This window comes from Rattus norvegicus, chromosome 4, assembly GCF_036323735.1.
Source record: "Rattus norvegicus strain BN/NHsdMcwi chromosome 4, GRCr8, whole genome shotgun sequence".
Classification (NCBI taxonomy): Eukaryota; Metazoa; Chordata; class Mammalia; order Rodentia; family Muridae; genus Rattus; species Rattus norvegicus.
This window is the reverse complement of record NC_086022.1, coordinates 154726267-154741378: the sequence shown is the minus strand read 5'-3', so window position 1 is coordinate 154741378 and position 15112 is coordinate 154726267. Positions and strand designations below refer to the sequence as shown.

At 44.8% G+C, this 15112-nt stretch overlaps 2 protein-coding genes across 13 annotated transcripts in view; one reads left to right on the top strand and one right to left on the bottom strand.

Moving 5' to 3' along the window:
* Positions 1 to 4937: 4937 nt before the first annotated feature.
* LOC120102377 (uncharacterized) lies at positions 4938 to 13882 on the bottom strand. The gene is made up of 2 exons (XM_063287009.1): positions 13197 to 13882; positions 4938 to 12134 (listed from the first exon to the last, which is right to left on the bottom strand). The coding sequence occupies exons 1-2, from the start codon at positions 13880 to 13882 to the stop codon at positions 12074 to 12076; spliced, it is 747 nt and encodes a 248-aa protein (XP_063143079.1). The 3' UTR covers positions 4938 to 12073.
* Erc1 (ELKS/RAB6-interacting/CAST family member 1) overlaps positions 13392 to 15112 on the top strand; it is a 292052-nt gene continuing 290331 nt past the window's right edge. For 8 of the 12 annotated variants that reach the window (XM_006237230.4, XM_063285644.1, XM_039107148.2 and 5 more), the window contains exon 1: positions 13528 to 13667. The gene's annotated coding sequence lies outside the window, so the exon portion shown is untranslated. Of the gene's footprint in view, positions 13668 to 15112 lie in introns of all 12 variants that reach the window. The other 4 variants (NR_172210.1, NM_001394884.1, NM_001394883.1 and 1 more) reach the window with 1 other exon arrangement.

The window sequence follows — 15112 nt, the reverse complement described above, 5'->3', positions numbered from 1 at the left end:
ATGGTAACTTTCTGTCCATATTTGAGTTACAGGAACAGGCCTGTGTGACGAAGGGAGAATGTCTTCCATGGTCTTGGGCATGTGAAGACTTGGTCCAGATAGTGGTATTGTATGGGGAAGTTTAGGTGTGGCCTTGTTAAAGAAAGTATGTCCCTAGGGGGCTTTGAGAGCTTAAAACTGAGCCCTGCTATCTGTCTCTACTTTGTGCTTTGGTTTTGAAGATGCGAGCTCTGGGATTCCTGCTCTGGCTGCCTCTGCTCTGACGTTACGGATTTATTCCTTTGAAGCCCTAAGAAATATTCTTTCTTCCTTAAATTCCCTTGGCCCTGATGTTTTATCACAGCAAGAGAAATATAACCAATATAGCTAGTAATAGGGGCTTTTGTGGAAAGAGCGACTATAAAAAACGTGGCACGCCCCTGGGGGATCCACCACTGGGAAGTGAAGACAGAAGCATCAGGATTTCAAGGTCAGCCTTGGTGACAAAGTGTGTTTGAGGCCAGCCTGGGATATGTGAGACCCTATCTCAAGGCCCCCTCCTGAAATAAACCAATTAAATAAGATAAATTTCTAGTACTATTTCAGTATTCAAGCATGTATATATATTATTTTTTAACAAAAATAGGAACAAAGAAATTTAGTAGCATCAGCAAAGGCCAGTAGTAAGTCTTGTGTTTTTAGGCAGTATCATCTCAATCACAAATGTTCAACCCTGGCGTGTTAGTGGAAAAGCATCCACAGACAATTCATAACTTCCCATTACAAGGTATTTTCAGATTATGATTTCTGATCATTGTGGTTTTGCGTATGTGTGAAAAACCCCATTTATCCCAAAGTTGCTTTTTTTTTTTTTTCTTTTCTTTTTTTCGGAGCTGGGGACCGAACCCAGGGCTTTGCGCTTCCTAGGCAAGCGCTCTACCACTGAGCTAAATCCCCAACCCCCCAGAGTTGCTTTTAATCAGTGCTTTATCACAGCAAAATGAAAGCAGAGAAATACAGGTAAAAAAAAAAAATACATGTTGGAGAGAGGGTTCAGTGGTTAAGAGCATGTGCTGCTCTTACAGAGGACCTGGGTGTAAGGGGCCATGAATCACTGAAGAATGATACCGGAGCTCAAATAGTATGTAAACACAAAGAGTGTTTTCTTCTGCAGAAGTCCAGCATGCTGGGGTCTCCCATCACCTGAATAGAGACACCAGCTTGGCTTACAGGTCTGATTTGAAGCACACTAGGGAATGCCGGGGTGGGTGACCTCTCTATTAATCTGTTGGATCCATCTCTATGGTAATGGAATACCACGGTGTGGGTGCTGGGACTTTGCTGGAGTGTCTGGAAACTGTTGCTGAGGTGGTCTGGACACTGCTGCTGACCCATAGTCCTTGCCTCAGGACAGGTGGCAGGGCAGCTTCTGAGGCCCAGTTCTTGGAAACAGACCTAGGCCTAGTCTCCTTAACTGCCAATTAGAAGCCTGTCATGGCATCGGCCTAGCACGCTCATGGGTTTAGTTCCCAGCATCCACATGGCAGCTCACAACCCTCTGTAACTCCAGTTTCAGGGATCCAATGCCCTTTTCTTCTTCACAGGCCAGGAAAAAAAAATGGAGCCACAGATGGTTGTGAGCTGCTATGTGGGCTTTTTTGGAAGAACAATTAGTGCTTTTAACTGCAGAGCCATTTCTCTAGCTCTATATAAATTTAAAAAAGCAAAATAAGACAAAATACAACCCAATAAAATTATGCCCTAAATTTTAATAACACAGGTTGAGCAATTTCCAGTGGTGGTGGTGGGAGTTTGATTTGGTTGACTTTTCTATGGTTGGCTGTTGGCTGGTCTCATGAACTTTTGTATTTGTTTTTCCCAGGACAGGATTTCTCTGGGTAGTCCTAGCTGTCCTGCAACTTGATCTGTAGACTGGCCTCAAACTCAGAGACCTGCCTGACACCGCCTCCTGAGTGCTGGGATCAAAGTCATCTGCCACCACAGCTTGGTTTTTATTTTTTTAAGGGATGGAGAAAAGCTGGAGGTTTGGTTCCTCCTGATTGGTCTGTGGTAAAGCAGAGACTGAGTGCCTTGCACTAGCCGCAGATTGAAAGGTGTGCGATGTTCAATGTGACAAAACAAGCAAGCAGAGAAATTGTGTGCTCAGGGAGTAGCATGCTTCACTGCAAGAAACAGTGCATTCTGGAGATACAGGGTACCGTCCTCACACAAGCATTGATTGGTTCCTTGTTGAAGCTTGCTAGGGATCACAGTGGGAGCCATTTAGTTCAAAGCTTCTTTTAGAATATTCTAGCAATAATTTCATGAAGCCTTCTCACCAAGAGTTAACACACTAGAATTTTAAAGAATAGTTTCTTAATGCAAGTTCCCCAAGTGGAGCAGCAGCATGTTGTATGAGGCATATGAGTTAGGACTGCTGGTTCTTGTGTATTTTGAATTTCCCAAAGTTGAATAGTGAGTCATACAGATTGAACCATGTAGTGGCGAGTTTGGGCCACTACACTTCATGTACTTTCAGCCATGAGCTCAGGAGCTCTTTGGATCTGAGAACGAAAGACACATGTGTATTAGCTTATTTTTAAAATGCCTTGGCTACTCAAAGGCTGGCCAGTTCTAATCCTCCCATGGACAGCACTCTTTTTCCCTCCGGAACTCCTGGCTCAACACCATTTAAATCTACTTTTAACTTTGCTGCACTCTTCCTTCTGTGAAGTCCCCTGGTCTTTGTGACCCAGATGCTTCTGGGCAGCCCTTCCAGCGGAGGCCACTTTCCCTTTCACCTACATTTCGGATGATCTTTCCTCTGTAGCTCTAAATCTGATCAGTCTCCCTCCCGCCAGGCACGGCCTCCCCTGTGTCCTAGCCCACACCACTCTAAAGGTCCCGCCCCGTCCCCCTTTGCCCAGCCATTGGTCACTGGCATCTTTATTGTCAAAAAAACAATTAGAGGGGTTGGGGATTTAGCTCAGTGGTAGAGCGCTTGCCTAGGAAGCACAAGGCCCTGGGTTCGGTCCCCAGCTCCGAAAAAAAGACCCCCCCCAAAAAAAAACAAAACAAAAAAAACAAACAACAACAACACAACAACAACAACAAAAAAAAACCAATTAGAGACAAGGACCTTTAGCGTTTGGACACACAGATTTCCAATTAAACCAAAAGCATTAAAACCAATCCCCAACAAAACCTTGGAAATTCTGATGAGTGAGCTTGACCCAGCAGCTATGGATCAATCCCAAATGAAAGATGGTGTTACTGCAGCAATGTCTTCCTGAGTGGAATGCTTGACCTGTTATTAGGTGTCTTTGATGCTACACTGTTCAATTCTTGGGGCTAGCAAATGAATTGAATGACACGGGATGGAACTGATTGAACTAATCATGTCAGTTCAAAATGAGAATTTTCTTATGTTAATCTTTGAAAGAAACAAGTCACACCTCTTTCAATGACCTAATTAGGTCAGTTATGGAGGTCTTCAAGCCAGAAAAATTAGTGACACCTTGTTAAGCAGAGTTCTAAAAGTTGCATATGCTCTTAATTATTATTTAAAATTTTTATTTGCATACACATCCTGCTTGTATGTATGACTGTGCACTACTTCTGTTCCTGGAAGCCACAGAAACCAGAAGAGGGTGTTAAAGCCTACAGAACTGGAGTTATACACGTGTGAGCTGCCAGGTAAGTGCTAGGAACTGAACTTGTGTCCTATGGAAAAGTAGCCAGTGCTCTCAACTGCTGAGCCATCTTGGTGGAGACCGGCACATACATTGCTTATATCCTACTTTATGGGTCTGGAAGAGGTGAAATAATGGAAGGAGAAAGTGAACAGTAATCATCAGTGTAGCTATTTATGCCTAGTGTGAAATAGTTTTTTTTTTTTTTTTTTATTCAACATTTCTGGAATCTAGAGCTCTAAAGAGAACAAGAACAGAACCAAGCTACTTGTGCATCATCAATCTTAGGACTATAGAAAATTACATTTGGGTGCTTGCATGGTTAATACCACCATTCAGTAGCTGCCCGTCCTTTATCCTATGATGTTTATCACACACCTATGTGTGGTGCTTGCATTGTTAATAACACTGTTCAGCAGCTGCCCGTCCTTTGCCTTATCTAATCAATATTTTTCGAGGAGGTGGAAAAGGAAGTGTTGCTCTCATTGTGTAACTCAGTGCTGCTGTCCTCATCCCATCGACTGGGTGCAATCAAGTATTGTCCAGATTGACTGTTGCTGGTCTTTCATAACTTAACTATAAATTGTAATCGATTAAAAAAACCAAACAAAACATAGACATGCAGTGCATGTCTTTAATCCCAGCCCTTGGAAGGCAGAGGCAAATGGATCTCTGTGAGTTTGAGGCCAGCCTGGTCTACAGAGTGAGTTCCAGGACAGTGAGCGTGATATAGACACTATCTCAACTGATACATTCTCGCGCCGCATTGTGTAAGTGGAGGTCAGAGGGCGACTTCCTGGAGTTGGTTCTCCTCTTCTACCACCACGTGGGTCCTGGGGCCAGAGCTCAGGCCCTTACGTTTGGTGGTAACGTCTTTGTCTGCTGAGCCAGTTTGCTACCCCTGCACAATGTTTTCTTCATCCCAGAAGACTGAAGGCTTTCAACATTCTGATTGCCAGAGTGCTCTGTCTAATGATTAAAATGTACACTTCCTGAGCACTGAGATCAAGGGCACACACCCCATGTCCAACCTGTAACCAGGTTTCTTACTCAGCTGCAATAGCAGCAGTTAAGAACAATGAAGGAGAAAACACAGGGGGAAAAAGAGACACAGAAAATGGTGGCTGCTCTCTGGATGTGGATGCCGGGCTTGTGCGTCCCAGGGCCATTATCTGTGTACTGCAGAAAGAACGGGGCACCACAGTGAGGCTGTGGGCATCATGGGGTCCCAGAAAGGAGAATGATAGACAGGCACAAAACTCTAGGTTCATTTCAAGAATGAATAGTTTTTATTTTTCTGATGCTTATGTATTGTTTACCTGGCTACCAGAGCAGCATTGTAAGCAGAGCTTGAGCAAACAGTATCTTTGACCCCTTATTTGAATTCTTCCTTCCACACTTCCCGGCAAATAAATATCCTTTCCTCTTATCTGAGTTCTTCCTTTGGTATTTCTCTGTCCACTTGGCTTTGTTTTGTTCCAGAGAACATTCCTCTTGGGCTTGGTCTCGTGCCTGCAGTCACTGGGCCACATCTGGGTCAAGGTTTGTGCTTGAGGAAAGAACTACAGATCACGAGGACCCCAACACCTGGTGTTAATGATGGTGTAATTATTTTGAATTGTATGAATTATCTTTACGAAGGAGTTAGGTATCTTGAATGCAAGCTCTCTTCTGTTTGGGTATTCTAAGCCACTCCTGCAGTGAAACGAAGATTCATGCAGAAAACCATTATATGAAACTTTATAGTATTTGTGAAAATGCTGACTGTTTATACATAGTATATTTCTGCAAACATCATCCAAAATTCCCCACAGACAAGGCTTTCGTCCTCACTGAAGGTTGGCAGGGTTACCCAACTGGGACTGTTCTATTAAACTGTCTTCAGAACTTTATACCCAGTTACCTACAGTTTCTAGAACACATTCTCTATTAATGTTATTAAAAATAAATTTCTAATCCACACAGGTGTGTTTTGCAATGGCAATCTAGGCCCCCCCCCCACCAGTTAACTTCTCATAAAAATGATTGCTAAAGGGGTGGTGGTGGGGAGCACTGGGGAGGCAGGGGCAGACAAATCTCTGAAGCCAGCCTGGATTACAGAAGGAGTTCTAGGACAGCCTAGACTGTAAAGAGAAACACTGTTTACAGAAACCAAAAAAGATAAATAGAAAAGGAAAAAGAAAATGGTTGCTTCTTTGTGTACTGCTGTCTCAGTAACTGTCTTACCTTTGTTGTCTTATTGTCTTCATCCCTCACCATGGTGTTTGCTCTTCACAACAAACCCAAACCAAAACAGAGAACCCCCAACCCCCCCAACAAAAAACAAAACCCCAAACCATCTCAATTTAAGGCAATATATTGTTGCATTGTGGGTTTATGTACTAATCTTATACCCCAGGTCCCCACTCAGGCCTGGTCCCTTGGCTAAATTTTCTTTTAGGGGCATGGGGATGTCTCAAAAATGAAAAAGAGGGGTTGGGGATTTAGCTCAGTGGTAGAGCGCTTGCCTAGCAAGCGCAAGGCCCTGTATCCCCAGCTCCGAAAAAAAGAAAAGAAAAAAAAATGAAAAAGAATTGAGCCTCCTGTGGGAATGGCAGGAGGAGTCCTGGAGACTTAGACTGAGAGAACTCTATGGAGGCTATAGGCTTTTCAGGAACTATATTCTACTGGAGTATTACATCCTGCTTGCTAAGAACAGCACAAAAGGATTTACCACTCAAGTCAAAGCAGGCTAAGTCATCACCCTAACATTCACTTTTAGTAGTCACTGCACTGATTTCCACTGTAAAAGCATGGGTTCAAAGGAGAACAGTGGCTTTTCCATTTTGTGACTTACACGTTCTACAATCCGAAGACATACGTGATCTCCTCTGATTTCACCTGTTCCTGGTTTTCCTTTACCATGTCATTTACAGGATCAAATGAATGGACTACCCAACTTCCTCAGATAACCAGGTGGCAAAATATATGAACAGATGAAACTATGCAATATTCTGAAAATATTTAACCGGAATGGACTAGAAATCTAGGCTTCAAGAGTTGGCACCTTGTTAGCATTATTTGCAAATACTCTGGGATTTAAGCAATTGAGAAAAGAGCGAACTTGATTGACTTTTCTTACTGTCGTCCTCATAGTCATTCTGAATTGATGAATATCTTGTTCTAGCTATGAATCAAACACGGAGTGTTCCGAACTCAGAATCTACTTGCTATGAAGTGGAGTGGTTAGGATAGTTTGACTGTTAAGCACACTGTTGATCGAATGTTTCATTGAGGAAGCTGTCAATCAGCTGTACCAGTCTGATTCTGTAATGAGCATAGCTCCTAATGAGTCACTTTGCCCTATTTCCAGGAACAATGCTTATGGTGGATTTTATTCTTGAATGGTAATCCAGGAGATCTGATGACATTTTGTTGGCTTGAGATTTGATCCCTCCACCCCCTAGAATTAAGGTTTTTTTTTTTTTTTTTTTTGAGCTGAGGATCGAACCCAGGGCCTTGCGCGTGCTAGGCAAGCGCTCTACCACTGAGCTAAATCCCCAACTCCGAATTAAGGGTTTTTTTTTTTTTTTTTTTTTTTTTTTTGGTTCTTTTTTTTCGGAGCTGGGGACCGAACCCAGGGCCTTGTGCTTCCTAGGTAAGCGCTCTACCACTGAGCTAAATCCCCAGCCCCGAATTAAGGTTTTAATATTGAAAACTTGCATAGATTTATCAGGAAAAAAATAAAACAAAACCGTGAAGAGTAATTTGTTTTAGGGTAGTTATAGGAGCTTAAGTCTTGGAATAATTTCTCTTTCCTTTGCTGTTGAAATGCATTTGTGTGTCACAATATAAGCCTCAGTAAAAGTTAGCTTAATTAATTTCTTTCTTTCTTTCTTTTTTTTTTTTTAAATCAGAGGCTGGAGAGACAGCTCCGTAGTTGAAAATCTTGGTTGACAGCTCTTCCAGAGGTCCAAGGTTCATTTCCTAGCACCTACATGGTGGCTTACAATCTTCTACAAATCTAGTTCTAGGAGACGTAATACCCTCTCTGGCCTCCACAGATACAGCATACATATATGCAGATATTTTTTGCATGCAAAACACCCAGATACATAAAAGTAAATAAACTTTTAAAATTATTTTTAAAAACTCTAAAAATTACACTTTTTTTTTTTTGGTTCTTTTTTTCGGAGCTGGGGACCGAACCCAGGGCCTTGCGCTTCCTAGGCAAGCGCTCTACCACTGAGCTAAATCCCCAACACCTAAAAATTACACTTATAAGCTTAGTAAACTCAATTATAATACACTGCATTAACAATTATATAATTTTACATATATGCCTGTGCACTATGTATGTGCCCTATGTTCTTTGGAGGTCAGAAAAGGGAATTGTATCCCCTGGACCTAGAGTTAGAGATGGTTGTGAGCCTCCACGTGGGTATGGGAGTAGAACCCAGGTTCTTTACAAGAACAAGTGCTCCTAACCACTGAGCCAACTATCTAGCCCAGCAATACAGTGCCTTTTACTATAGCATAACTAAAAATAAATCTTTAAAAAGGACCTAGCTTCAAATAAAAATGGAAGCAAAGCAAAACAAAAGCTCATCTACAACACAAAGCAAGCAAACAAAACTAGAGGGCAGGGGAGAGGATAGATCACAAAAAGACAGCATGTTGCTAGAGCAGGGTGAGAGGGTGAGTCTGGACTCACACAGGAGGTATTTATAAAAAGAGAAGAAACCAGGCAGCAGGCAGCAGGCAGCAGGCAGCAGGCAGCAGGCAGCAGGCAGCAGGCAGCAGGCAGCAGGCAGCAGGCAGCAGGCAGCAGGCCACATCTGTAGGTCCTGCTTTTTGGGAGGTTGAGGTGTGAAGATTATTTGAGCATAGGCATTCAAGGGCTGGTCTGGGCAACACAGTCAGACCCTTTTTCAAAACAAACACAGAAGACATTCAACAACCAGAGGGAGAATGCAAGTGAGGAAGGAGGCAGAGGCTGACATCAGCAACTGCAAGTCAAGGAATGCCAAGAATCTCTAGGGAATCCTCAGAAGCCAGGAAAAGGCAGGAAGGCTCCTCTACAGGTTTCAGAGGGCTCTCAATACTTCAGAACTGTTCTGAGGTTTGAAGAACTAGGGACTGAACCCAGGGTTTCAGGTGTTCTAATCAATCCATTGAGCTAGTTCCTCTGCCCAGAGCTGTGGAGCAGTAAATTTCTGTTCTTTTAAGCCATCCGAGAGTCTGTGGCATTTATAGCAACCCAACGAATGACAACTGATAAAGATAATTTTTTGTGGTACTTATTGAGTCTGGGCTCCAGTGCATTTGAGGCAAACATCCTACCACTCGCTAAATTTCCAGCCCAATTCTTACTTTTTATTTTAGGAAAGGGTCTAAGTTGCCCAGGTTAGCGAGCGGATCTTGCCCGTCTTAGGAGCCACAGTAGCCGAGAGTACCATTTTATTTCTGTTCACCATTTGAGATGCCTTCTTTAGCTAACCCTCTACAGCACTTGCTCTTTGATGTAGCTAATGTAACTTAACTTTTAAAGATTGGTAATTCTTTTTTTAATGATTTATTTATTTTTATTTTCTGTGCATTGATGTTTCACCTCAGGTGTCTCTGTGTGAGGACTAATCCTCTGGAACTGGAGTTACATTGGTTGTGAACAACCATGGTGATGCTGGGAATTGAACCCGGGGCCCCTAGAAGAGCAGTCACCACTCTAAACTGCTGAGCCATCTCTCCAGCTGGATCAGTGATTCTTTTAAGTATTTATTATACTTATTTATGCTGCGCATATGTGTGGACACATGGCACAGGAAGCGCTTGAAGTCAGAGGACAACTTTAAAGAGCTGGCTCTCTCCTTCCCCATGTGGGTCCTGGGGACTGAACTCAGCTTATCAGGTTGGTAACAAGCACCTTCCTCCAACTTAGGTTCAAAAGCCATCTTATAGAGAAAAACAAACTAGGTTCGCTCCTGTTTATGATTAAGCTTGTTTCTTGAGGACTGGGCTATGTCCCACCTGTAACCTTAACAGGTTCTATACTGCCTGCTCCAGAAATAGCAATCATGCCTTTGTTTCAAAAACATCCTACTTTTGTTTCAAAAGGTTCTGTGACCACCTACGACAACCTGTTCTGATGACCTGTTGTTGTGACTACCATGTCTGTTTCAGGAGGCCGTTAGGACTGACTTGTTATAATGTTCTGCTCCCGTAGCTCTGCCTGTTTTAGGAACCTTCTACTGCTGAGCTATGAAAACAAGCCTTTCCTTCACATTCATTGCTGACCTCTTAAACCCTGCCTTGGGGGGCAGGGAAGGCAGCCCCTGTACACAAATAAAACAGCTTGCTTTAGTGAATTTGGCCATGATTTTGTTCTGTGGCCTTTCTCCTCCCATTTTTGGGATAAACACCGCCACCGAGCTACATCCTCTACTGCTCTGGAAACTGAGTCTCACTCTGTAGCTTGAGCTGGATTCAAACTCATGGCACCCTTGCCACTTTGGCCGCCTGAGTGCCGAGACTGTCTTTTTTTTTCCATCTCTGGCTGGCCTGTAATGAATTCTGACTGATGTGTCAAGTGACTTCTCACGTTCTTTTGGCTCTCTGGATATCTTTGGAGAAGTAGCTAGTCAGATTCTCTCCTCAGTTTAAATGTGGATTGTCTGTATTACTGACTTCTAGATATGGAAGAGCTATGGTTTACAAACTGTTTTCTCAAATCCACGTTCCCCCTTTATATGTCTTAGGCACTTCCCGGCTTCTTTTTACTTCATTTTGAGATTACATGGTACAAGTTGACTTCATGCTCAAATTTCAGCCTTCAGGTGCTTGAACTATAGACATAGGCTATTATAGTCAGGCTTCTTGACTTTTTTATTAGTTGGTTAGTGCTGCCATGCCACAGACTGAAGATGACCTCTTTGAGGATTATAATTTCAAAAACTTAACTCGACCGGCATAACTTTGTCTCCAGACCACTCAGATTTATGTCTGCTGTGACTTAAAAATGCATCCTATTTATCCCAAGAGACCATTTACATCCACATGAACCCTAAATTCACAATCTGATCTAACTAAACACAGGTTAATGGGGTGTCACAAGCAGTTCCAGCACTTAGGAGGCTCGGGGTTTGTAGGGTATCATTTGAAACTGGTTCAAGAACAGTTTAGGTAATACAGTGAGATTCCCACCTGGGCAGGGGGGCATCTAATAAAAATTCCCCAAACAAAAACAAACAAAATAAAGAGAGGTGAAATGTCCTTAATAAAAAACGTGGAATGTTGCAAAAGCTGAAAGGTGGAAACTTTCACATTATAAAACCCTGCTTTAAACGCAAATTAAAACTACTGCATGAGCCAGAGGTGGCAGTGTATGCCTTTAATCCTAGCACTTGGGAGGGTGAGTCAGACTGATCTCTGGGTTTGAGGCTAGCCTGGTTTACAAAGTAAACCACGGCTACACAGAGAAATCCTGTTTTGAAAAACCAAAACCAAATCAAACCAACTAACCAAAAAAACTATTGCATGGCATGCCTGTCAGGATATATTTGCTGAAAAAGGTTTATATGAGATAAATTAACTTTATGCTTCGAGTTGAGTTCTGTCCTCAAGATACCTCAAGTGTATCTCTCTATCTACTTCCACCCCCAAATTGAAAAACTGATTCACTTCTGGTCCCAGCACTTCAGATAAGAAGCGTCCTGTGTGTATATTATCTAAATTATATATGGGTGATACTTGAGATGGGCCGTCCTGAGGCGAGATTCTCTCAAGCTAAGAAGCAGATGAGTCACATGTTTCCAGGATACAAAGTGGGGCACACACAGGACAGATACCTTCATTCCAAAGGAGAGAAACTGGAGAAGAGGAAGGGGGCCAGGGGCCAAGCACATTCAAATCCTGAGGAGAGTGCCACATGTAGTGTCGCCTGCTTGCAATCTGGGAGACCGGACCAGCTACTCTGATGAACTCCAGGACAACCTGGAGCATGCATCAAACAGACAAACAGAAACCCCAACAGAGACACCTATAGCAAGGCAAGCTCTTCTTTACTTACTATACAGAGAAGGGTCTGGAAAGATGGTCCATGAAGAATGGCCAGAGTATGACATCAGGTGTCTTCCTCTATTGCTCTCTGCCTTGTTGCCTTGAGACAGGGTCTTTCACTGAATCAGAAGTTCATCTTTTGCCTGGGATCAACCTGTCTTCCCTCCCTAGTGCTGGTGTTTGATACTTGAAGCCATGCCTGGGTTTATGAGGGTGCTGGGGATTCAAACTTATGCCTGCAGAGCAAATGATCTTATGCACTAAGCCATCTTCCCAGCTCCAGAAATGAAATATCTGAAGATTCTTCTCTGGCGGTTGCACACTCTAACAATTGGTTGTCATGTTAGATGCACTGAAGGGGATTCCATTCAGCGTGCCCAAGGAACTGTGATGATCCAAGTGCATTTTGGAAGAGAATACTTTGAGAATCTGGAAAGGACAACATACTGTTTGGTGAATGACTGTGAATTCTGCAGAAGGATCGAGAATGTTAATAGGATTGTGAAGAGTGTAAGCTGGTTAATTATGATGGTGGGAGGTTAGGGATAAGTAAACCGATGAGTCTTAACTCCTCTCATCTCAAAGGCACTTTAAATTAGCTTAATAAACCCTGTAAGTATGGGGATGAGTATAATTCACACCACCCTTGGATTTTCGGCTTAGAGATAGCTTATCTACATTTTTTTTTTTTTGTTCTTTTTTTCGGAGCTGGGGACCGAACCCAGGGCCTTGCGCTTCCTAGGTAAGCGCTCTACCACTGAGCTAAATCCCCAGCCCCAACATTTTTAAGATTAGTAACTAACTCTGTGTTGTCCCCACCTCTGTATTTTTGCCTGCTCTTGACAAAAGGAAAAGGTTGAGGTTCGGCACCAGAAAATTGGGTTGTCTAAAATAAGGTAGCAGCTGCTTCATAGTTCGTCTTGCTTGGTGTGAGGGCTAAATAAAAAAGGTAACACGGTGAAGCATTTGGCACAGTATACGCATTGCAAGTGGACATCAGGTTCCGCCCACACTCTTCCTCCCTGGAACGATCCTGGCAAAAAAGCCACCTACTGAGGCGAGGGTCTTTTACCATGACCGTTTGGACAGCCCAGATGACTCAAGAGTATTGCCTTCCGCAGCCTCATAGCGCAAAAGCCAAGGGTGAGTGGCAAGCTAACTTCTCTTGGACAAAGGTTGTCCAGGCAGCCGTGGCTCTAATGACAAGCCCTGAGTTATTTCCTAAGGTGGCGGCCGTCCCAGGGTTCGGGTAACGGGCTTGCCAAGGAGGGGGCGGGGCGACTCCAGGTTTGGGAAAGGCCACTCCACTCCTGGGGCTTCCAGCAGTCCACGTCCTACGGCAAGCAGGAGGAGTCAGACGCCGCCCCTCCTCGTCCGCACCTTCCTCGCTCCATATCGCGGCCCGTGCTCCCCGTGGACACTCGGCCGTGGGTGTGTGTATGTGAGGGGCGGCGCTACGTGTGGCGCAACTCTGCCTCGGCACCCAGTTACCTTAGCGGCCTCGAAGTGCCGCACTTCTCGATCCTGCGGCGCGGTCCCGTTGAGCCGCGTCGCGGGGCGCTTCCCAGTGGGAAGAGGGAAAGCCCAGCGGCCCGCGAGAGCGAGAGGCGGGGCAAGGGCGCCGCGCGGGCGACAGGGGGCGGGGCTAGGTGTGCGCGGGGGGCGGGGCGTAGTGACGTCGCGGGCGCCGGTCGTGCTGTGGCTGTGGCGGCGGCGGCAGTGGTGGCGGCTGTGGTAGTGTCGGCAGCAGGCTGTCCGGGAAGCAGAAGCAGCAACGGCAGCGGCAGCGGCGGCCCTGAGGAGAGTAAGGCGGCCGAGTCGGCAGCCGCTCTCGCGTCAGGCGGAACCTCGAACTGCCCGGCGGTCGCAGGCGCCGAGGCATTTGTCGTTTCCGACCGGGCTCTGCGCTCCCGGCCCTGGCTGGGCAGGGCAGAGTGCCCCTGGGGAGGGGCGGAGCCGTAGGTGAGGCTTTGGGACCCCTCCCCCTCCTTTTTGGGCTGGGGGTGGGGAGGAAGATGGGGAGGTCGGGAGGGCGGACCCCGCCCCAGCGCACCCGAGCCCACCGGCAGCCGCGCCCTGCGGAGCTCCCGGATTGGGCGGGAGCGAAGGCGCTGGCCGTAGGGATCTCTGCTGGAGGTGGGAGGTGGGGGGCTTCTAGAGCTGGGGATGGGAGGCATGATGTGGGGATATTGGGGAGCCTTGGAGTTGGGGTGCGGCCGAGGTGGATCGGATGTAAAATGTTTAAGATGATCTTATTATTTTGGACCTGGTGAGATAGAAGAGGAAAGGTTGTATTTCAGTTGGAAAATGAGGCATGGATGTTGCCTGGGAGGTAGCTGGAGGGGCTACTGCAGCAGATATTAGGCTTGCCACTTAGGGTTTTGATTCTTTTCTTGGCCAGATGAGTAGAATTCGCTGAGGGAAGAGAATCCCTTTACGTTGACTTGGGGTAGGTAAATTGTGAACGAGAGTGAATGAGGTTTTTACACACAAGAAGGAAGATGTTGGTGTTTAGACAACTTCATTCTATAGCAACCAACCATGAGGGAGTGTGTCTCATTACTGTTAGCTCCTCAAACGTGTTATCTGCTTTTTCTTTTTCTTGCCTCCTCCTTCCCCCCTTTCCTCCCATCCCGGCTCTTGTGCTGTATCTCTTTGTACTACTTTTAGTTTTTTGAGTTGACCCCTTAAGAAAAGGCCCGGGACTCAGGTAGTTTCTTTGCCAGGCGTATTTCAGAGTAATAGTTGCAGGTGGTTGTGGCCGAATGCTTTGAATGAACTGTGAACAGTTCTGTTGGAGGTGATTGTATGAAAATTGCTTAAGCGTTTAAAGTGCACCTTGTTTTTCAATAGACCTTGATATATTTTGTGTTCATCTATTCACTGGAGGTGATTACTTTGGGATTTAAAAAATGTATTTTGTGTGCGGGGCGCACACACAGGCTGGATCACTCCCTTCCTCCTTGAGGTCAAAGGTCAAAGCTTTTGGGACTTGGTTCTCCCACTATGGATGGCAGGGATCAAACTTTGGTTATTAGACTTGGGCCATAAGCACTTTTATCTGCTGAGTTATCTGGATGTCCCTATTTTTCGGGGTTTTTTTGTTTGTTTGTTTGTTTTGTTTTGTTTTGTTTTTTAAAGGTAAGGGCTCATTCTATCCCCAGGCTGGCCTTCAATTTATTGTTATTCTTTTCTCTCAGCCTTCCAAGTGCTGAGATTAGACATGACCTACCATGCCTGGCTTTCTTGAAGATTGCCTTTATTTATTTATTTATTTTTTTATTTTCAGGTGTACTTATTGTTGTCTTTTTTTTCCTTCTTTTGTTTTGTTTTTCGAGACAGGGTTTCTCAGTGTACCTCTGGCTGTCTTGGAACGTGCTCTGCAGACCAGGCTGGGTTCACACTGC

Bases quoted from the DNA above. Each gene is read 5' to 3' on its own strand.
- LOC120102377 (XM_063287009.1), bottom strand. From the start codon at position 13,882: ATGCCTCCCATCCCCAGCTCTAGAAGCCCCCCACCTCCCACCTCCAGC. The intron at 12,135-13,196 runs GTAACTGGGTGC...TGTCCTTTCCAG, and splicing joins GGCACTTCGAGGCCGCTAAG to ATTCTCAAAGTATTCTCTTC.